This window comes from Bombina bombina, chromosome 7 (genome assembly GCF_027579735.1).
Source record: "Bombina bombina isolate aBomBom1 chromosome 7, aBomBom1.pri, whole genome shotgun sequence".
Lineage (NCBI taxonomy): Eukaryota > Metazoa > Chordata > Amphibia > Anura > Bombinatoridae > Bombina > Bombina bombina.
In genome coordinates this window covers 292,523,438-292,546,767 of record NC_069505.1, presented here as the reverse complement: position 1 = coordinate 292,546,767, position 23,330 = coordinate 292,523,438, and the positions used below count along the sequence as shown (strand labels likewise).

Sequence of the window (23,330 nt, the reverse complement as noted above, 5' to 3'; positions counted from 1 at the left end):
TCACGCTTCAGAAGCTTTGCAATTTTAAGAGTGCTGCATCCCTCTGCAAGATATCTCACTATTTTTGACTTTTCTCAGCCTGTCAAGTCCTTCTTTTGACCCATTTTGCCAAAGGAAAGGAAGTTGCCTAATAATTATGCACACCTGATATAGGGTGTTGATGTCATTAGACCACACCCCTTCTCATTACAGAGATGCACATCACCTAATATGCTTAATTGGTAGTAGGCTTTCGAGCCTATACAGCTTGGAGTAAGACAACATGCATAAAGAGGATTATGTGGTCAAAATACTCATTTGCCTAATAATTCTGCACTCCCTGTATAAGCCATGACTTGTCACATCTAGTGTCACAAAGTAAAACACAGGAAGGTATGTCTTTATAAAGGTATGAACCATGACTTGTCACATCTAGTGTCACACAGTAAAACACAGGAGGGTATGTCTATATAAAGGTATGAGCTATAACTCGTCACATCTAGTGTCACACAGTAAAACACAGGAGGGTATGTCTTTATAAAGGTATGGGCCATAACTTGTCACATCTAGTGTCACACAGTAAAACACAGGAGGGTATAAGCCATGACTTGTCACATCTAGTGTCACAAAGTAAAACACAGGAGGGTATGTCTTTATAAAGGTATGGGCCATAACTTGTCACATCTAGTGTCACACAGTAAAACACAGGAGGGTATGTCTTTATAAAGGTATGGGCCATAACTTGTCACATCTAGTGTCACACGGTATAACACAGGAGGGTATGTCTTTATAAAGGTATGGGCCATAACTTGTCACATCTAGTGTCACACAGTAAAACACAGGAGGGTATGTCTTTATAAAGGTATGGGCCATAACTTGTCACATCTAGTGTCACACAGTAAAACACAGGAGGGTATGTCTTTATAAAGGTATGGGCCATAACTTGTCACATCTAGTGTCACACGGTATAACACAGGAGGGTATGTCTTTATAAAGGTATGGGCCATAACTTGTCACATTTAGTGTCACACAGTAAAACACAGGAAGGTATGTCTTTATAAAGGTATGGGCCATAACTTGTCACATCTAGTGTCACACGGTATAACACAGGAGGGTATGTCTTTATAAAGGTATGAGCCATGACTTGTCACATCTAGTGTCACACAGTAAAACACAGGAGGGTATGTCTTTATAAAGGTATGGGCCATAACTTGTCACATCTAGTGTCACACGGTATAACACAGGAGGGTATGTCTTTATAAAGGTATGGGCCATAACTTGTCACATCTAGTGTCACACGGTATAACACAGGAGGGTATGTCTTTATAAAGGTATAAGCCATAACTTGTAACATCTAGTGTCACACAGAAGGGTATGTCTATATACAGGTATGAGCTATAACTAGTCACATCTAGTGTCACACAGTAAAACACAGGAGGGTATGAGCCATGACTTGTCACATCTAGTGTCACACAGTAAAACACAGGAGGGTATAAGCCATAACTTGTAACATCTAGTGTCGCACAGTAAAACACAGGAGGGTATGTCTTTATAAAGGTATGGGCCATAACTTGTAACATCTAGGGTCGCACAGGTGGGTATGTCTTTATAAAGGTATGAGCTATAACTTGTCACATCTAGTGTCACACAGTAAAACACAGGAGGGTATAAGCCATGACTTGTCACATCTAGTGTCACAAAGTAAAACACAGGAAGGTATGTCTTTATAAAGGTAAGAGCCATGACTTGTCACATCTAGTGTCACAAAGTAAAACACAGGAGGGTATGTCTTTATAAAGGTATGAGCTATGAATCGTCACATCTAGTGTCACACAGTAAAACACAGGAGGGTATGTCTTTATAAAGGTATGAGCCATGACTTGTCACATCTAGTGTCACACAGTAAAACACAGGAGGGTATGTCTTTATAAAGGTATGAGCCATGACTTGTCACATCTAGTGTCACACAGTAAAACACAGGAGGGTATGTCTTTATAAAGGTATGGGCCATAATTGTCACATCTAGTGTCACACAGTAAAACACAGGAGGGTATGTCTTTATAAAGGTATGAGCCATAACTTGTCACATCTAGAGTCACACAGTAAAACACAGGAGGGTATGTCTTTATAAAGGTATGGGCCATAATTGTCACATCTAGTGTCACACAGTAAAACACAGGAGGGTATGTCTTTATAAAGGTATGGGCCATAACTTGTCACATCTAGTGTCACACAGTAAAACACAGGAGGGTATGTCTTTATAAAGGTATGAGCCATGACTTGTCACATCTAGTGTCACACAGTAAAACACAGGAGGGTATGTCTTTATAAAGGTATGAGCTATGAATCGTCACATCTAGTGTCACACAGTAAAACACAGGAGGGTATGTCTTTATAAAGGTATGAGCCATGACTTGTCACATCTAGTGTCACACAGTAAAACACAGGAGGGTATGTCTTTATAAAGGTATGAGCCATGACTTGTTACATCTAGTGACACACAGTAAAACACAGGAGGGTATGTCTTTATAAAGGTATGGGCCATGACTTGTCACATCTAGTGTCACACAGTAAAACACAGGAGGGTATGTCTTTATAAAGGTATGAGCCATGACTTTTCACATCTAGTGTCACACAGTAAAACACAGGAGGGTATGTCTTTATAAAGGTATGGGCCATAACTTGTCACATCTAGTGTCACACAGTAAAACACAGGAGGGTATGTCTTTATAAAGGTATGAGCCATGACTTGTCACATCTAGTGTCACACAGTAAAACACAGGAGGGTATGTCTTTATAAAGGTATGAGCCATGACTTGTCACATCTAGTGTCACACAGTAAAACACAGGAGGGTATGTCTTTATAAAGGTATGGGCTATAACTTGTCACATCTAGTGTCACAAGGTATAACACAGGAGGGTATGTCTTTATAAAGGTATGGGCCATAACTTGTCACATCTAGTGTCACACAGTAAAACACAGGAGGGTATGTCTTTATAAAGGTATGGGCCATAACTTGTCACATCTAGTGTCACACAGTAAAACACAGGAGGGTATGTCTTTATAAAGGTATGGGCCATAACTTGTCACATCTAGTGTCACACAGTAAAACACAGGAGGGTATGTCTTTATAAAGGTATGGGCCATAACTTGTCACATCTAGTGTCACACGGTATAACACAGGAGGGTATGTCTTTATAAAGGTATAAGCCATAACTTGTAACATCTAGTGTCACACAGAAGGGTATGTCTATATACAGGTATGAGCTATAACTAGTCACATCTAGTGTCACACAGTAAAACACAGAAGGGTATGTCTTTATAAAGGTATGGGCCATAACTTGTCACATCTAGAGTCACACAGTAAAACACAGGAGGGTATGTCTTTATAAAAGGTATGGGCCATAACTTGTCACATCTAGTGTCACACAGTAAACACAGGAGGGTTTGTCTTTATAAAGGTATGGTACATAACTTGTCACATATAGTGTAACACAGTAAAACACAGGAGGGTATGTCTTTAACCTCTTAAGGACATATGACGGAATTTTTATGTCATAAAACAATTGAGCAAACTGAAAGCTGTGTCCTTAAAGGGTTAAAAAAGGTATGGTACATAACTTGTCACATCTTGCATCACACAGTAAAACACAGAAAGGTATGTCTTTATAAAGGTATGGGCCATAACTTGTCACATCTAGTGTCACACAGGAAAACACAGGAGGGTATGTCTTTATAAGGGTATGAGTTATAACTTGTGACATCTAGTGTCACACAGTAAAACACAGGAGGGTATGTCTTTATAAAGGTATGGGCCATAACTTGTGACATCTAGTGTCACACAGTAAAACATAGGACGGTATGAGTCATGACTTGTCACATCTAGTGTCACACAGTAAAAACACAGGACGGTATGAGCCATGACTTGTCACATCTAGTGTCACACAGTAAAATACAGGAAGGTATGAGCCATGACTTGTCATATCTATTGTCACACAATAAAACACAGGAAGGTATGAGCCATGACTTGTCACATCTAGTGTCACACTGTGAGGTAGATGGGGTCTGGTCTGTGGTGACACTGTAATTCTGTCACTATATAAATCCCTGGTAGGACCTCACCTTGAGTATGGAGTGCAGTTCTGGGGACCAATCTCAAAAAAAGACATTGCAGAGTTAGAAAAAAATCAGAGAAGGGCCAAAAAACTAATAAGGGAAGTGGAGAATTTAAACTATGAGGAGAGGTTAGCCAAACTTTTTCACACTGTGAGGTAGTAGGTCTGGTCTGTGGTTACCCTATGAGGTACGGTGGTCTGGCCTGTGATCAAACTATGAGATAGGCAAATCTGGTCTGTGGTCACACTATCAGATAGGGGAGTCTGATCTGTGGTTGCACTATGAGAAAGGGGAGTCTGGTCTGTGGTCACACTATCAGATAGGGGAGTCTGGTCTGTGGTCACACTGTGAGTTAGGGGTGTGTGATCTGTGGTCACATTATCAGATAGGGAAGTCTGGTCTGTGGTCACACTGTGAGGTAGGGGTGTGTGATCTGTGGTTACACTATGAGATGGGGGTCTGGTCTGTGGTCACACTATGAGATAGGGGAGTCTGATCTATGGTTACACTATTAGATAGGGGGGTCTGGTCTGTGGTCACACTGTGAGGTAGGGGTGTGTGAAATGTGGTTACACTATGATATGGGGGGTCTGGTCTGTGGTCCACTGTTTCTTTCAGCTGCAGCTTACTGTCATTGTGTTATTCTGTTGGTCATTTATACAAACCTCTTCACTTTCTGAGAGGTGTGAGGTGTCTGAGTTGTCCTTTTCCTCTGGTAGGAGCGTTGTGGTACTCCTGTAAACAGAAAATACAGGTCATGTGTAACACCAGGGGCCCTAAATTATAACAGAACTGCAGGGAAGGAAATCTAATGTGATAAAACAAAATTTATGCTTACCTGATAAATTTCTTTCTTTCTTGACACGGTGAGTCCACAGATCATCATTACTACTACCATTACTGTTGGGAATATCACTCTTAGCCAGCAGGAGGAGGCAAATAGCACCACAGCAAAGCTGTTACGTATCACTTCCTTACCCACAACCCCCAGTCATTCGACCAAAGGGAAAGGAGAGAAAGGAAGCAACACAAGGTGCAGAGGTGCCTGAGCTTTATATAACAAAAAATTGTCTGAAAAACAGGGTGGGCCGTGGACTCACCGTGTCAAGAAACAAATACATTTATCAGGTAAGCATAAATTTTGTTTTCTTTCTAATGACACGGTGAGCCCATGGATCATCATCAATTACTGTTGGGAATCAATACCCAAGCTAGAGGACACAGATGATAAGGGAGGGACAAGACAGGCAACCTAATCAGAAGGCACCACTGCTTCAAAAACCTTTCTCCCAAAAGAAGGCTCAGACGAGACAAAAACATCAAATTCGTAAAAATTTGGAAAATTTATGCAAAGAGGACCCAGTTGCAGCCTTGTAAATCTGTTCCCCATTAGCTTCATCCTAGAAAACCCAAGAAGCAGACAGCCCTAATGGAAAAAGCTGTAATTCTCTCAGGGAGCTGCTGTTCAGCAGTCTCATAAACCAAACAAAAATACTTTTCACCAAAAGGAAAGAAAAGTAGCAGAAACTTTCTGACCTTTACAATTCCCAGAGAAAAAACGCGAAAATTCTTAGACGCCTGTAGATAGAAAATAAGAGCATGCACATCATCCAAGATGTGCCACCCACGTTTCTTATGAGAAGGACTAAGCATAGAAAAGGAAAAACTATTTTCTGAAAATTTTCTTATTCAAAACAACTTAGAAAGAAAACCTAATGCCTAGATTTAGAGTTTGGCGGTAGCCGTCAAAACCAGCGTTAGAGGCTCCTAACGCTGGTTTTTACCGCCCGCTGGTATTTGGAGTCAGTCAGGAAAGGGTCTAACGCTCACTTTCCAGCCGCGACTTTTCCATACCGCAGATCCCCTTACGTCAATTGCGTATCCTATCTTTTCAATGGGATCTTTCTAACGCCGGTATTTAGAGTCGTGGCTGAAGTGAGCGTTAGAAATCTAACGACAAAACTCCAGTCGCAGCAAAAAGTCAGGAGTTAAGAGCTTTCTGGGCTAACGCCGGTTCATAAAGCTCTTAACTACTGTGCTCTAAAGTACACTAACACCCATAAACTACGTATGTACCCCGAAACCGAGGTCCCCCCACATTGCCGCCACTCTATTAAATTTTTTTAACCCCTAATCTGCCGACCGCACACCGCCGCCACCTACGTTATCCCTATGTACCCCTAATCTGCTGCCCCTAACACTGCCGACCCCTATATTATATTTATTAACCCCTAATCTGCCCCCCACAACGTCGCCTCCACCTACCTACAATTATTAACCCCTAATCTGCCGATCGGACCTCACCGCCACTATAATAAATGTATTAACCCCTAATCCGCCTCACTCCCGCCTCAATAACCCTATAATAAATAGTATTAACCCCTAATCTGCCCTCCCTAACATCGCCGACACCTAACTTCAAGTATTAACCCCTAATCTGCCGACCGGACCTCACCGCTACTCTAATAAATTTATTAACCCCTAAAGCTAAGTCTAACCCTAACCCTAACACCCCCCTAAGTTAAATATAATTTAAATCTAACAAAATAAATTAACTCTTATTAAATAAATTATTCCTATTTAAAGCTAAATACTTACCTGTAAAATAAACCCCAATGTAGCTACAATATAAATTATAATTATATTGTAGCTATTTTAGGGTTTATATTTATTTTACAGGCAACTTTGTATTTATTTTAACCAGGTACAATAGCTATTAAATAGTCAATAACTATTTAATAGCTACCTAGTTAAAATAATTACAAAATTACCTGTAAAATAAATCCTAACCTAAGTTACAATTAAACCTAACACTACACTAGCAATAAATTAATTAAATAAAATACCTACAATTAAACCTAACACTATCAATAAATAAATTAAATACAATACCTACAAATAAATACAATTAAATAAACTAACTAAAGTACAAAAAATAAAAAAAGCTAAGTTACAAAAAATAAAAAAATTAATTACAAACATAATAAAAATATTACAACAATTTTAAGCTAATTACACCTACTCTAAGCTCCCTAATAAAATAACAAAGCCCCCCAAAATAAAAAAATGCCCTACCCTATTCTAAAATTAAAATAGAAAAGCTCTTTTACCTTACCAGCCCTTAAAAGGGCCTTTTGCGGGGCATACCCCAAAGAATTCAGCTCTTTTGCCTGTAAAAAAAAATACTATACCCCCCCCAACATTACAACCCACCACCCACATACCCCTAATCTAACCCAAACCCCCCTTAAATAAACCTAACACTAAGCCCCTGAAGATCTTCCTACCTTGTCTGCACCATGCCAGGTATCTCCGATCGCTCCAGGCTCCGAAATCTTTATCCAAGCCCAAGCGGGGGCTGGGGATCCATCATCCGGCTGAAGTCTTCTATCAAGCGGCGGCTGAAGAGGTCCAGAAGAGGCTCCATGCTATCCGGGCAGAAGAGTAGATCCGGACCGGCAACCATCTTCTTCCAAGCGGTCACAAGCGGCTCCATGTTGAAGACCTCCGGCGCAGATCCATCCTCTTCTTGCGACGTCCTAAGTCCGAATGAAGGTTCCTTTAAATGACGTCATCCAAGATGGCGTCCCTCGAATTCCGATTGGCTGATAGGATTCTATCAGCCAATCGGAATTAAGGTAGGGAAAATCTGATTGGCTGATTGGATCAGCCAATCGGATTAAACTTGAATCTAATTGGCTGATTCCATCAGCCAATCAGATTTTTCCTACCTTAATTCCGATTGGCTGATAGAATCCTATCAGCCAATCGGAATTCGAGGGACGCCAACTTGGATGACGTAATTTAAAGGAATCTTCATTCGGAAGAGGATGGATCCGCGCCGGAGGTCTTCAACATGGAGCCGCTTGTCACCGCTTGGAAGAAGATGGTTGCCGGTCCGGATCTACTCTTCTGCCCGGATAGGATGAAGACTTTGGAGGCTCTTCTGGACCTCTTCAGCCGTCGCTTGATAGAAGAATTCAGCCGGATGATGGATCGCCAGCCCCCGCTTGGGCTTGGATGAAGACTTCGGAGCCTGGAGCGATCAGTGATACCTGGCATGGTGAAGACAAGGTAGGAAGATCTTCAGGGGCTTAGTGTTAGGTTTATTTAAGGGGGGGTTGGGTTAGATTAGGGGTATGTGGGTGGTGGGTTGTAATGTTGGGGGGGGTATTGTATGTTTTTTTCTACAGGCAAAAGAGCTGAATTCTTTGGGGTATGCCCCGCAAAAGGCCCTTTTAAGGGATGGTAAGGTAAAAGAGCTTTTCTATTTAAATTTTAAAATAGGGTAGGGCATTTTTTTTATTTTGGGGGGCTTTGTTATTTTATTAGGGGGCTTAGAGTAGGTGTAATTAGTTTAAAATTGTTGTAATATTTTTATTATGTTTGTAATTATTTTTTTTTATTTTTTGTAACTTAGCTTTTTTTATTTTTTGTACTTTAGTTAGTTTATTTAATTGTATTTAATTGTAGGTATTTCATGTAATTAATTTATTGATAGTGTAGTGTTAGATTTAATTGTAGGTATTTTATTTAATTTATTTATTGATAGTGTAGTGTTAGGTTTAATTGTAGATAATTGTAGGTATTTTATTTAATTAATTTATTGCTAGTGTAGTGTTAGGTTTAATTGTAACTTAGGTTAGGATTTATTTTACAGGTAATTTTGTAATTATTTTAACTAGGTAGCTATTAAATAGTTATTAACTATTTAATAGCTATTGTACCTGGTTAAAATAAATACAAAGTTGCCTGTAAAATAAATATAAATCCTAAACTAGCTACAATATAATTATTATTTATATTGTAGCTACATTAGGTTTTATTTTACAGGTAAGTATTTAGCTTTAAATAGGAATAATTTATTTAATAAGAGTCAATTTATTTCGTTAGATTTAAATTATATTTAACTTAGGGGGGTGTTAGGGTTAGGGTTAGACTTAGCTTTAGGGGTTAAAAAATGTATTAGAGTAGCGGTGAGGTCCGGTTGGCAGATTAGGGGTTAATACTTGAAGTTAGGTGTCGGCGATGTTAGGGAGGGCAGATTAGGGGTTAATACTATTTATTATAGGGTTAGTGAGGCGGATTAGGGGTTAATACATTTATTATAGTAGCAGTGAGGTCCGGTCGGCAGATTAGGGGTTAATAATTGTAGGTAGGTGGAGGCGACGTTGTGGGGGGCAGATTAGGGGTTAATAAATATAATATAGGGGTCGGCGGTGTTATGGGCAGCAGATTAGGGGTACATAGGGATAATGTAGGTTGCGGCGGTGTACGGAGCGGCAGATTAGGGGTTAATAATAATATGCAGGGGTCAGCGATAGCGGGGGCGGCAGATTAGAGGTTAATAAGTGTAAGGTTAGGGGTGTTTAGACTCGGGGTAGATGTTAGGGTGTAAGGTGCAGACTTAGGAAGTGTTTCCCCATAGGAAACAATGGGGCTGCGTTAGGAGCTTAACGCTGTTTTTTTGCAGGTGTTAGGTTTTTTTTCAGCTCAAACTGCCCCATTGTTTCCTATGGGGGAATCATGCACGAGCACGTTTTTGAAGCTGGCCGCGTCCGTAAGCACCGCTGGTATCGAGAGTTGCAGTGGCGGTAAATTATGCTCTACGCTCCTTTTTTGGAGCCTAACGCAGCCATTCTGTGAACTCTAAATACCAGCGGTATTTAAAAGGTGCAGGGGGAAAAAAGCATGCGTTAGCTACGCGGGTCGTTACCGACAAAACTCTAAATCTAGTCGCAAGTTAATACAAAACAATCGCCCTATCGGCAAGAAAGAAAAGATAAGGCAAATCACACTGTCAAATTGAGAATTCCAATACTCTTTAAACAGAAGAGATAGTCTTCCAAGATAACAAATCAATATCTATGGAATGAAAAGGCTCAAACAGAGTCTGCCGCAAAAACTGTAAGAACAAGGTTAGGCTCCAAGCTGGAGCAACCGACTTAAACACAAGCCAGATACAGACCAAGGCCTGACGAAAGGACTGCCCATTTGGCACGTCCACCAGATGCTTATGTAGCAAAAATAGACAACGGAGAGATTTGATCCTTCAGGGTACTGACAAACCCTGCTCCAGATATCCTAGAGACAAGACCAGAATCTAGGAATCCTAACTCCCCAAGAGAAGCCCTTGGATTCCCACCTAAAAATATAAGTGTGACATAATCTATGACAAAACTTCTAGAAACTGGCCTGCAAGCCTGAGTCATGATCTCAATGACCGACTCAGAAAGCCCACGCATAGACAAAAACCAGCATTCAATCTGCGAACAGGCAGTATCAGAGAAATGAGATTCTAAAGTGGAGAGATGTCATTATGACTAAGTCTGCATACCAAAACCTGCAAGGTCATGCAGAGGCTAATAGAAAAATAGCCGCTCTCTCCTAAACTATACGAGCAATGACTCTTGTAAGGCGAACAAACATAGAGAATAGGAATGCCAGACTGAATTCCAAGAAAAAAAACGCCAGCATTTATCGGGACAATCATTAGATCACTTGACCAAGAACCATTCCTTGGAAACTTGGCGTACTGTCGAAAAGCCCTCAGAAGGCCAACTCCAGATACCCACATTTGAGGGTCTACTTCGAAAAGACCTCCAAAAGAGGACCCACTCCCCAGGATGAATAATATGTCTGTTCAGAAGACAATTGTCCACCCCTGAAAAATGGAGGACAGGCAGCAATTGTGAGCTTCTGCCCACTGAACAATCCAAATCACCTCCTTCATGGCTACGGAACCCTGATTTTTTCTCTGGTGTTTGAAATAAACTAATGAGGTAATAATATCCGACTGGAACCAAGCTAAGGGCGACTGATCCAAAAAGTCCAAGCCCTCAGAGCATTGCAAATTGCTCTCTACTCCAAAATGTTAAAGAGGAGAGTAGACTCCTTACTAGCCCAGCAGATTGGCATGTTGGTCACATTACCCAGGAAAATCTCCAGAAGCACGCACCCTGAGATAGATACCCCTGAAAAAAATACTACGGGAGAGTCACATGGCTGATCTAGATATATCTTTTGAGATAGATCTGAAAAATCTCCCTGCTATGAAAAATAGCAAAGGAAATAATGTCTGTGGTAGACCTACTCCCTCCAATATCGTATCACTGAAAAGTGAGGAATCAGCTGTAGCTAGATCCGAATTCCCAATCTACAGGTTGCCAAAAGACTAAACTAGCTACCAGACCACTAGGCCTCACCGTTGGTTGGACAATAGACCTGAGAAAAGGTCTATTAAGGACTAAACATACCGCACCTGGTGTTCCCAGGCAGTCTCCCATACAAGTACAGGCCAGGCCTGACTCTGTTTAACTTCCGAGATCAGCCGGATTCGGGTGCATTCAAGGTATAGTGGCAGTAGACGCAAATAATGATCCTTGAGGATAGAGAAGGGGACCCCAACTCCAGATTAATTTTGCCTCCCTGGGGAAGAAGAGTGGACAAGATCTCTTAAAGGAGATTTAACTTGAAATAAGGATGACACCTGAATTATACATTCACAAGAAAAAAACAACCCTTACAATATCCCAAGATATAACAGTCTGTCTAGGATGACGAAAACTCAGAAACTCGAGATTGAAGGAAAGAATCTGAGTTAAGTGAGGTAAATACTTAGATCCTGTTCCCAAACTGGGACTGTGAATGTCACTCCCAGATAGGAGAATCCTGAACATCCAGTTCGAGGAAAGCCTCTCATCAAACCTGGATTGCAGATACCCTAGAAATAGAACTCTGCCCCGAGAGGAAATCTTGAATTGGTTTCCAAAGGGCAAGACTGAGCAAAAAAAGGGAAAAAGAAACTATCCGTCATACTCTCTTGACATGAGGTAGAAAGAAAAAATCTCTTTCAACCTTACAGCCAGAAGAATATTCTGCTAGACCAAGTCCCAACAAGGTCTCAACCTTAAAAGGAGACGCTAGAAGCGTTGATGAGGAGGTAAAATAAAAATTTAACCTGCAACTGCAGAATTATAAAGCCTAAGCTGTACCACTAAACCACAGGTAGGTTACTCATCTGCTAAGACTGCAGCCTCAATGTCTGGCGGCTAGTACAGCAAGTCTAATAAGACAAGGCATTGCTCTAAAAGAACAATTAAACCTCAAGATACTTATTCAACATAGTAGAAAAGTTCCCTTCTACTTAGTACAGCGTGCAAATAAAGAGTCAGCAACAGGAGAATCCCTAAAATGACTGGAGACAGGGAGAAAGGTATCCCTAGCTTCTCCTATTCCTTTGAAAAATTATTTAAAACACTTCTAGAACCTGTCCTGAAGAAAGGAACATCAAGGGAAAAAAAAGGTTACCAAACTTCCAAGGGTTGACAACGACGGGGGCATCAATGTCGTCCAAGTAGCCAAAAACCTTCTTTAACAATACACAAGGTGTTCAAGCATACATCTGAAGGAGATCACTTCAGCATCAGAAGAAGGAATTATACTACCCAAATCTAAGATTTCACCCTCAGAAACTACCGGTGAATCCTTCTCACCAGACCTAGGCGAGAAAGCGACCAGTGTAGCAGAATGTGGAACAGAAACCCTACTATCTGAAAACTTTAATGTTTTCCCTATAAGTAAGGAAAAACAGACAAATCCATAGATACCGAAGAGGGTACCTGAGCTGTTCTGTAGCAAATACACTCTTCCAGGAGATTGAGAGGAACCACAGGGCACTGCATGTGACGCCATAGAGGCTTGGGACGTATAATGAGAAAGCTGTGGCAATGCCTGAACAGCATCATCCTGGGAGACATGAGACTCAAAATACAACAACTAGGTGTACATTCCATATCTATGGCTAATATATGCAGCACCGAATAGCAAAGACCAATTAAATTGTCTAGAAATTTTGTACTGAGGATCAAAAGGCTCAAAGAAAAATAAATATCCTTATTTCCAAATTTATTTTAATTAACATGAGGGACATAAATGTTTACAACAATGTTATAAAGATAAATAGACAAATGAATGTCCTAACAAAAGTGCTATATAACCTTAAGAAATATGACACATTAATATTTAAAACATGGTATGGCCATAAACCTAGATATAAAATAACGTTATTGACAGGGCAATATCTATTAATAGTAATGTCCTCTAAACGTGAGGAAATTTGGCTGCGTCTACTTTAAAACATACAGTAACTGTAAAAATGAGCACTCTCATTAAATAATTGAATTTTTTATCTCTGACTGCCCCTTCTATAATTCCTGCAAGCTGTCAGCTTGACACAGAGGAATATCCAACAAACATTTTATAAGATGGCGCCGCTCCGCTTAAGTGTCGCACTTGATACAGGGAAGACGGAGACGGAAACCAAAAAAAAAAAAAAACGCCAGAAAATAAAGCGCACAAATGCACCTCGCTTCATTACACCGAAAGTAAATAACACAACACAGTGCAGAAGTCCCGCCCTTCCTATGTAAATTTCCCCCTTTTAGGCAAAATAATAATCTTAGGTCCGCTCTTAACTAGCAAGCAGAAGATAAAATCTGCAAATAGCCCCATTGGAATGGCGCCTCTAGCTCCATGCAGAACCTAGAGAGACTTTGTAAAATGCACAATCATGAATGAGAGAATGATTAACCTCACACAACAATGTCTTAAAAATGTTTTAACCGAGTAACCATATAAAGTTAACCCCTTTCTTGCTATAAGGAGGATAACCCCAAAGTCTCACCTGCCCACTGCCATTAAACATCCTGGATTATGGATGTAATGTCCCACATAAGGTACAGAGAGAAACTAAGCCCTGTAGTGCCAGCCTCCTAGCCCCAGAAGAAAAAAGGCACTTACCTGTACATTCGGCTGTCCGGCAGGAGGACAGCCCACCTGGTATGAGGGGATGCCTCTCCTCACATGGACCTGTGGAAAAAAAGAAAGACTGGGTAAGCTTACTTAGGCTTTCAGGAGAGGGCAGCAAAATTGTTTGAGAGGCGAAGTGGGGATTGTACCTCATAAGTTCCCAATTGCTTAAAGGCCACCACTGCTCTACTGAAGAGACTGACGTGGGTTACGGCTAGACCCCAGAAAACCTGCTCTGCTTTAAAATAATAAACTCTTGATTCAAGAAAACTTCTTATCAGACACATAAATTTCACTTCTTCCTTGCAACACAGGCAAAGAGAATGACTGGGGGTTGTGGGTAGGGAAGTGATAATTAACAGCTTAGTTGTGGTGCTCTTTGCCTCCTCATGCTGGCCAGGAGTGATATTCCGAATTGTAATTGATAATGATCCGTGGACTCACCGTGTCATTAGAAAGAAATCTCTAGCTACTAATGATATATGTAAAGGCTCACGCGATTCAATAAGGAAAATGTGTGAGCCTCTTCCTATACACCCAGCACCCTACTGACCATACCTGCTGCTAATACCTCTTTCTATACACCCAGCACCTACTAACCTTACCTGCTGCTAATACCTCTTCCTATACACCCAGCACCTACTGACCTTACCTGATGCTAATACCTCTTCCTATACACCCAGCACCTACTGACCTTACCTGCTGCTAATAACTCTTCCTATACACCCAGCACCTACTAACCTTACCTGCTGCTAATACCTCTTCCTATACACCCAGCACCTACTGACCTTACCTGCTGCTAATACCTCTTCCTATACACCCAGCACCTACTGACCTTACCTGCTGCTAATAACTCTTCCTATACACCCAGCACCTACTGACCTTACCTGCTGCTAATACCTCTTCCTATACACCCAGCACCTACTAACCTTACCTGCTGCTAATACCTCTTCCTATACACCCAGCACCTACTGACCTTACCTGCTGCTAATACCTCTTCCTATACACCCAGCACCTACTGACCTTGCCTGCTGCTAATACCTCTTCCTATACACCCAGCACCTGCTGCTAATACCTCTTCCTATACACCCAGCAACCTACTGACCTTACCTGCTGTTATTACCTCTTCCTATACACCCAGCACCCTACAGACCTTAACTAATGCGAATACCTCTTCCAATACACCCAGCGCCTACTGACCTTACCTACTGCTAATACCTCTTCCTATACACCAAGCACCTACTGACCTTACCTGCTGCTAATACCTCTTCCTATGCACCCAGTACATACTAACCTTACCTGCTGCTAATACCTCTTCCAATACACCCAGCACCCTACTGATCTTACCTGCTGCTAATACCTCTTTCTATACAACCAGCACCTACTGACCTTATCTGCTGCTAATACCTCTTCCTAAACACCCAGCACTTAGAGACCTTACCTGCTGCTAATACCTCTTCAAATACACCCAGCACCCTAATGACCTTACCTGCTGCAAATACCTTTTCCTATACACACAGCATCTACTGACCTTACCTGCTGCTCTAATACCTCTTCGTATACACCCAGCACCTACTGACCTTACTTGCTGCTAATACCTCTTCCTATACACCCAGCACCTACTGACCTTACCTGCTGCTAATACCTCTTCCTATGCACTCAGCACCTACTGACCTTACCTGCTGCTTATACCTCTTCCTGTACACCCAGTAACTACTGACCTTACCTGCTGCTAATACCTCTTCCTATACACCCAGCACCTACTGACCTTACCTGCTGCTAATACCTCTTCCTATACACCCAGCGCCTACTGACCTTACCTGCTGCTAATACCTCTTCCTATACACCAAGCACCTACTGACCTTACCTGCTGCTAATACCTCTTCCTATACACCCAGCATCTACTGACCTTACCTGCTGCTAACACCTCTTCCTATACACCCAGCACCTACTAACCTTACCTACTGCTAATACCTCTTCCTATACACCCATCACCCTACTGACCTTACCTGCTGCTAATACCTCTTCCTATACACCCAGCGCCTACTGACCTTACCTGCTGCTAATACCTCTTCCTATACACCCAGCGCCTACTGACCTTACCTGCTGCTAATACCTCTTCCTATACACCCAGCACCTACTGACCTTACCTGCTGCTAATACCTGTTCCTATACACCCAGCACCTACTAACCTTACCTGCTGCTAATACCTCTTCCTATACACCCAGCACCTACTGACCTTACCTGCTGCTAATACCTCTTCCTATACACCCAGCACCTACTGACCTTACCTGCTGCTAATACCTCTTCCTATACACCCAGCACCTGCTGCTAATACCTCTTCCTATACACCCAGCAACCTACTGACCTTACCTGCTGTTATTACCTCTTCCTATACACCCAGCACCCTACAGACCTTAACTAATGCGAATACCTCTTCCAATACACCCAGCGCCTACTGACCTTACCTACTGCTAATACCTCTTCCTATACACCAAGCACCTACTGACCTTACCTGCTGCTAATACCTCTTCCTATGCACCCAGTACATACTAACCTTACCTGCTGCTAATACCTCTTCCAATACACCCAGCACCCTACTGATCTTACCTGCTGCTAATACCTCTTTCTATACAACCAGCACCTACTGACCTTATCTGCTGCTAATACCTCTTCCTAAACACCCAGCACTTACAGACCTTACCTGCTGCTAATACCTCTTCAAATACACCCAGCACCCTAATGACCTTACCTGCTGCAAATACCTTTTCCTATACACACAGCATCTACTGACCTTACCTGCTGCTCTAATACCTCTTCGTATACACCCAGCACCTACTGACCTTACTTGCTGCTAATACCTCTTCCTATACACCCAGCACCTACTGACCTTACCTGCTGCTAATACCTCTTCCTATGCACTCAGCACCTACTGACCTTACCTGCTGCTTATACCTCTTCCTGTACACCCAGTAACTACTGACCTTACCTGCTGCTAATACCTCTTCCTATACACCCAGCACCTACTGACCTTACCTGCTGCTAATACCTCTTCCTATACACCCAGCGCCTACTGACCTTACCTGCTGCTAATACCTCTTCCTATACACCAAGCACCTACTGACCTTACCTGCTGCTAATACCTCTTCCTATACACCCAGCACCTACTGACCTTACCTGCTGCTAATACCTCTTCCTATACACCCAGCATCTACTGACCTTACCTGCTGCTAACACCTCTTCCTATACACCCAGCACCTACTAACCTTACCTACTGCTAATACCTCTTCCTATACACCCAGCACCCTACTGACCTTACCTGCTGCTAATACCTCTTCCTATACACCCAGCGCCTACTGACCTTACCTGCTGCTAATACCTCTTCCTATACACCCAGCGCCTACTGACCTTACCTGCTGCTAATACCTCTTCCTATACACCCAGCACCCTGCTGACCTTACCTGCGGCTAATACCTCTTCCTATACAACCAGCAACTACTGACCTTACCTGCTACTAAGATGATTTGAAACTTGGAGAGAAGAGCAGTAAGTGAACACAACTAATTAAAGGGACATTCCAATCAAAATATAAATGCACATAGATGAATTACATGTTTGAATAGAAACATATTTGCAATATACATTTCTTTCATGTAATTAGCAAGAGTCCATGAGCTAGTGACGTATGGGATATACATTCCTACCAGGAGGGGCAAAGTTTCCCAAACCTCAAAATGCCTATAAATACACCCCTCACCACACCCACAATTCAGTTTTACAAACTTTGCCTCCGATGGAGGTGGTGAAGTAAGTTTGTGCTAGATTCTACGTTGATATGCGCTCCGCAGCAAGTTGGAGCCCGGTTTTCCTCTCAGCGTGCAGTGAATGTCAGAGGGATGTGAGGAGAGTATTGCCTATTTGAATGCAGTGATCTCCTTCTACGGGGTCTATTTCATAGGTTCTCTGTTATCGGTCGTAGAGATTCATCTCTTACCTCCCTTTTCAGATCGACGATATACTCTTATATATACCATTACCTCTGCTGATTCTCGTTTCAGTACTGGTTTGGCTTTCTACAAACATGTAGATGAGTGTCCTGGGGTAAGTAAATCTTATTTTCTGTGACACTCTAAGCTATGGTTGGGCACTTTGTTTATAAAGTTCTAAATATATGTATTCACACATTTATTTGCCTTGACTCAGAATGTTCAACTTTCCTTATTTTTCAGACAGTCAGTTTCATATTTGGGATAATGCATTTGATTTAATTCTTTTTTTCTTACCTTCAAAAATTTGACTTTTTTCCCTGTGGGCTGTTAGGCTCGCGGGGGCTGAAAATGCTTCATTTTATTGCGTCATTCTTGGCGCGGACTTTTTTGGCGCAAAAATTCTTTTCCGTTTCCGGCGTCATACGTGTCGCCGGAAGTTGCGTCATTTTTTGACGTTATTTTGCGCCAAAAATGTCGGCGTTCCGGATGTGGCGTCATTTTTGGCGCCAAAAAGCATTTAGGCGCCAAATAATGTGGGCGTCTTATTTGGCGCTAAAAAATATGGGCGTCGCTTTTGTCTCCACACTATTTAAGTCTCATTTTTCATTGCTTCTGGTTGCTAGAAGCTTGTTCTTTGGCATTTTTTCCCATTCCTGAAACTGTCATTTAAGGAATTTGATCAATTTTGCTTTATATGTTGTTGTTTTTTCTCTTACATATTGCAAGATGTCTCACGTTGCATCTGAGTCAGAAGATACTACAGGAAAATCGCTGTCTAGTGCTGGATCTACCAAAGCTAAGTGTATCTGCTGTAAACTTTTGGTAGCTATTCCTCCAGCTGTTGTTTGTATTGATTGTCATGACAAACTTGTTAAAGCAGATAATATTTCCTTTAGTAAAGTACCATTGCCTGTTGCAGTTCCTTCAACATCTAAGGTGCAGAATGTTCCTGATAACATAAGAGATTTTGTTTCTGAATCCATAAAGAAGGCTATGTCTGTTATTTCTCCTTCTAGTAAACGTAAAAAATCTTTTAAAACTTCTCTCCCTACAGATGAATTTTTAAATGAACATCATCATTCTGATTCTGATGACTCTTCTGGTTCAGAGGATTCTGTCTCAGAGGTTGATGCTGATAAATCTTCATATTTATTTAAAATGGAATTTATTCGTTCTTTACTTAAAGAAGTTCTAATTGCTTTAGAAATAGAGGATTCTGGTCCACTTGATACTAATTCTAAACGTTTGGATAAGGTATTTAAATCTCCTGTGGTTATTCCAGAAGTTTTTCCTGTTCCTAATGCTATTTCTGCAGTAATTTCCAAAGAATGGGATAAATTGGGTAATTCATTTACTCCTTCTAAACGTTTTAAGCAATTATATCCTGTGCCGTCTGACAGATTAGAATTTTGGGACAAAATCCCTAAAGTTGATGGGGCTATTTCTACCCTTGCTAAACGTACTACTATTCCTACGTCAGATGGTACTTCGTTTAAGGATCCTTTAGATAGGAAAATTGAATCCTTTCTAAGAAAAGCTTATCTGTGTTCAGGTAATCTTCTTAGACCTGCTATATCTTTGGCTGATGTTGCTGCAGCTTCAACTTTTTGGTTGGAAACCTTAGCGCAACAAGTAACACATCATGATTCTCATGATATTATTATTCTTCTTCAGCATGCTAATAATTTTATCTGTGATGCCATCTTTGATATTATCAGAGTTGATGTCAGGTTTATGTCTCTAGCTATTTTAGCTAGAAGAGCTTTATGGCTTAAGACTTGGAATGCTGATATGGCTTCTAAATCAACTCTACTTTCCATTTCTTTCCAGGGTAACAAATTATTTGGTTCTCAGTTGGATTCTATTATTTCAACTGTTACTGGTGGGAAAGGAACCTTTTTACCACAGGATAAAAAATCTAAGGGTAAAAACAGAGCTAATAATCGTTTTCGTTCCTTTCGTTTCAACAAAGAACAAAAACCTGATCCTTCATCCTCAGGAGCAGTTTCAGTTTGGAAACCATCTCCAATCTGGAATAAATCCAAGCCAGCCAGAAAGGCAAAGCCTGCTTCTAAGTCCACATGAAGGTGCGGCCCTCATTCCAGCTCAGCTGGTAGGGGGCAGGTTACGTTTTTTCAAAGAAATTTGGATCAATTCTGTTCACAATCTTTGGATTCAGAACATTGTTTCAGAAGGGTACAGAATTGGTTTCAAGATGAGACCTCCTGCAAAGAGATTTTTTCTTTCCCGTGTCCCAGTAAATCCAGTAAAAGCTCAAGCATTTCTGAATTGTGTTTCAGATCTAGAGTTGACTGGAGTAATTATGCCAGTTCCAGTTCAGGAACAGGGGATGGGGTTTTATTCAAATCTCTTCATTGTACCAAAGAAGGAGAATTCCTTCAGACCAGTTCTGGATCTAAAAATATTGAATCGTTATGTAAGGATACCAACGTTCAAGATGGTAACTGTAAGGACTATCTTGCCTTTTGTTCAGCAAGGGAATTATATGTCCACAATAGATTTACAGGATGCATATCTGCATATTCCGATTCATCCGGATCATTATCGGTTCCTGAGATTCTCTTTTCTGGACAAGCATTACCAGTTTGTGGCTCTGCCGTTTGGCCTTGCTACAGCTCCAAGAATTTTTACAAAGGTTCTCGGTGCCCTTCTGTCTGTAATCAGAGAACAGGGTATTGTGGTATTTCCTTATTTGGACGATATCTTGGTACTTGCTCAGTCTTTACATTTAGCAGAATTTCATACGAATCGACTTGTGTTGTTTCTTCAAGATCATGGTTGGAGGATCAATTTACCAAAAAGTTCATTGATTCCTCAAACAAGGGTAACCTTTCTGGGTTTCCAAATAGATTCAGTGTCCATGACTCTGTCTTTAACAGACAAGAGGCGTCTAAAACTGATGGCAGCTTGTCGAAACCTTCAGTCACAATCATTCCCTTCGGTAGCCTTATGCATGGAAATTCTAGGTCTTATGACTGCTGCATCGGACGCGATCCCCTTTGCTCGTTTTCACATGCGACCTCTTCAGCTTTGTATGCTGAATCAATGGTGCAAGGATTACACAAAGATATCTCAATTAATATCTTTAAAACCTATTGTTCGACACTCTCTAACGTGGTGGACAGATCACCATCGTTTAATTCAGGGGGCTTCTTTTGTGCTTCCGACCTGGACTGTAATTTCAACAGATGCAAGTCTCACAGGTTGGGGAGCTGTGTGGGGATCTCTGACGGCACAAGGAGTTTGGGAACTCCGTGCAATTTTCAGAGCTCTTCAGTTTTGGCCTCTTCTGAAGAGAGAATCGTTCATTTGTTTTCAGACAGACAATGTCACAACTGTGGCATACATCAATCATCAAGGAGGAACTCACAGTCCTCTGGCTATGAAAGAAGTATCTCGAATTTTGGTTTGGGCGGAATCCAGCTCCTGTCTAATCTCTGCGGTTCATATCCCAGGTGTAGACAATTGGGAAGCGGATTATCTCAGTCGCCAAACGTTGCATCCGGGCGAATGGTCTCTTCACCCAGAGGTGTTTCTTCAGATCGTTCAAATGTGGGAACTTCCAGAAATAGATTTGATGGCGTCCCATCTAAACAAGAAACTTCCCAGGTATCTGTCCAGATCCCGGGATCCTCAGGCGGAGGCAGTGGATGCATTATCACTTCCTTGGAAGTATCATCCTGCCTATATCTTTCCGCCTCTAGTTCTTCTTCCAAGAGTAATCTCCAAGATTCTGAAGGAATGTTCGTTTGTTCTGCTGGTAGCTCCGGCATGGCCTCACAGGTTTTGGTATGCGGATCTTGTCCGGATGGCCTCTTGCCAACCGTGGACTCTTCCGTTAAGACCAGACCTTCTGTCACAAGGTCCTTTTTTCCATCAGGATCTGAAATCCTTAAATTTAAAGGTATGGAGATTGAACGCTTGATTCTTGGTCAAAGAGGTTTCTCTGACGCTGTGATTAATACTATGTTACAGGCTCGTAAATCTGTATCTAGAGAGATATATTATAGAGTCTGGAAGACTTATATTTCTTGGTGTATTTCTCATCATTTTTCTTGGCATTCTTTTAGAATTCCGAGAATTTTACAGTTTCTTCAGGATGGTTTAGATAAAGGTTTGTCCGCAAGTTCCTTGAGAGGACAAATCTCTGCTCTTTCTGTTCTTTTTCACAGAAAGATTGCTATTCTTCCTGATATTCATTGTTTTGTACAAGCTTTGGTTCGTATAAAACCTGTCATTAAGTCAATTTCTCCTCCTTGGAGTTTGAATTTGGTTCTGGGGGCTCTTCAAGCTCCTCCGTTTGAACCTATGCATTCATTGGACATTAAATTACTTTCTTGGAAAGTTTTGTTCCTTTTGGCCATCTCTTCTGCCAGAAGAGTTTCTGAATTATCTGCTCTTTCTTGTGAGTCTCCTTTTCTGATTTTTCATCAGGATAAGGCGGTGTTGCGAACTTCTTTTGAATTTTTACCTAAAGTTGTGAATTCCAACAACATTAGTAGAGAAATTGTGGTTCCTTCATTATGTCCTAATCCTAAGAATTCTAAGGAGAAATCGTTGCATTCTTTGGATGTTGTTAGAGCTTTGAAATATTATGTTGAAGCTACTAAATCTTTCAGAAAGACTTCTAGTCTATTTGTTATCTTTTCCGGTTCTAGAAAAGGCCAGAAAGCTTCTGCCATTTCTTTGGCATCTTGGTTGAAATCTTTAATTCATCTTGCCTATGTTGAGTCGGGTAAAACTCCGCCTCAGAGAATTACAGCTCATTCTACTAGGTCAGTTTCTACTTCCTGGGCATTTAGGAATGAAGCTTCGGTTGATCAGATTTGCAAAGCAGCAACTTGGTCCTCTTTGCATACTTTTACTAAATTCTACCATTTTGATGTATTTTCTTCTTCTGAAGCAGTTTTTGGTAGAAAAGTACTTCAGGCAGCGGTTTCAGTTTGAATCTTCTGCTTATGTTTTTCGTTAAACTTTATTTTGGGTGTGGATTATTTTCAGCAGGAATTGGCTGTCTTTATTTTATCCCTCCCTCTCTAGTGACTCTTGTGTGGAAAGATCCACATCTTGGGTAATCATTATCCCATACGTCACTAGCTCATGGACTCTTGCTAATTACATGAAAGAAAACATAATTTATGTAAGAACTTACCTGATAAATTCATTTCTTTCATATTAGCAAGAGTCCATGAGGCCCGCCCTTTTTTTGTGGTGGTTATGATTTTGTATAAAGCACAATTATTCCAATTCCTTATTTTATATGCTTTCGCACTTTTTTATCACCCCACTTCTTGGCTATTCGTTAAACTGAATTGTGGGTGTGGTGAGGGGTGTATTTATAGGCATTTTGAGGTTTGGGAAACTTTGCCCCTCCTGGTAGGAATGTATATCCCATACGTCACTAGCTCATGGAC

The 23,330-nt window shown here is 41.2% G+C and overlaps 1 protein-coding gene across 2 annotated transcripts in view; it reads right to left on the bottom strand.

Annotated features, from left to right (window-relative positions):
* CFAP100 (cilia and flagella associated protein 100) overlaps nucleotides 1–23,330 on the bottom strand; it is a 136,164-nt gene that overhangs the window by 32,911 nt on the left and 79,923 nt on the right. For both annotated transcript variants that reach the window (XM_053688975.1, XM_053688976.1), the window contains one exon: nucleotides 4,762–4,831. In XM_053688975.1, coding sequence (XP_053544950.1) covers nucleotides 4,762–4,831 — 70 coding nt within the window. The remainder of the gene's footprint in view (nucleotides 1–4,761; nucleotides 4,832–23,330) is intronic.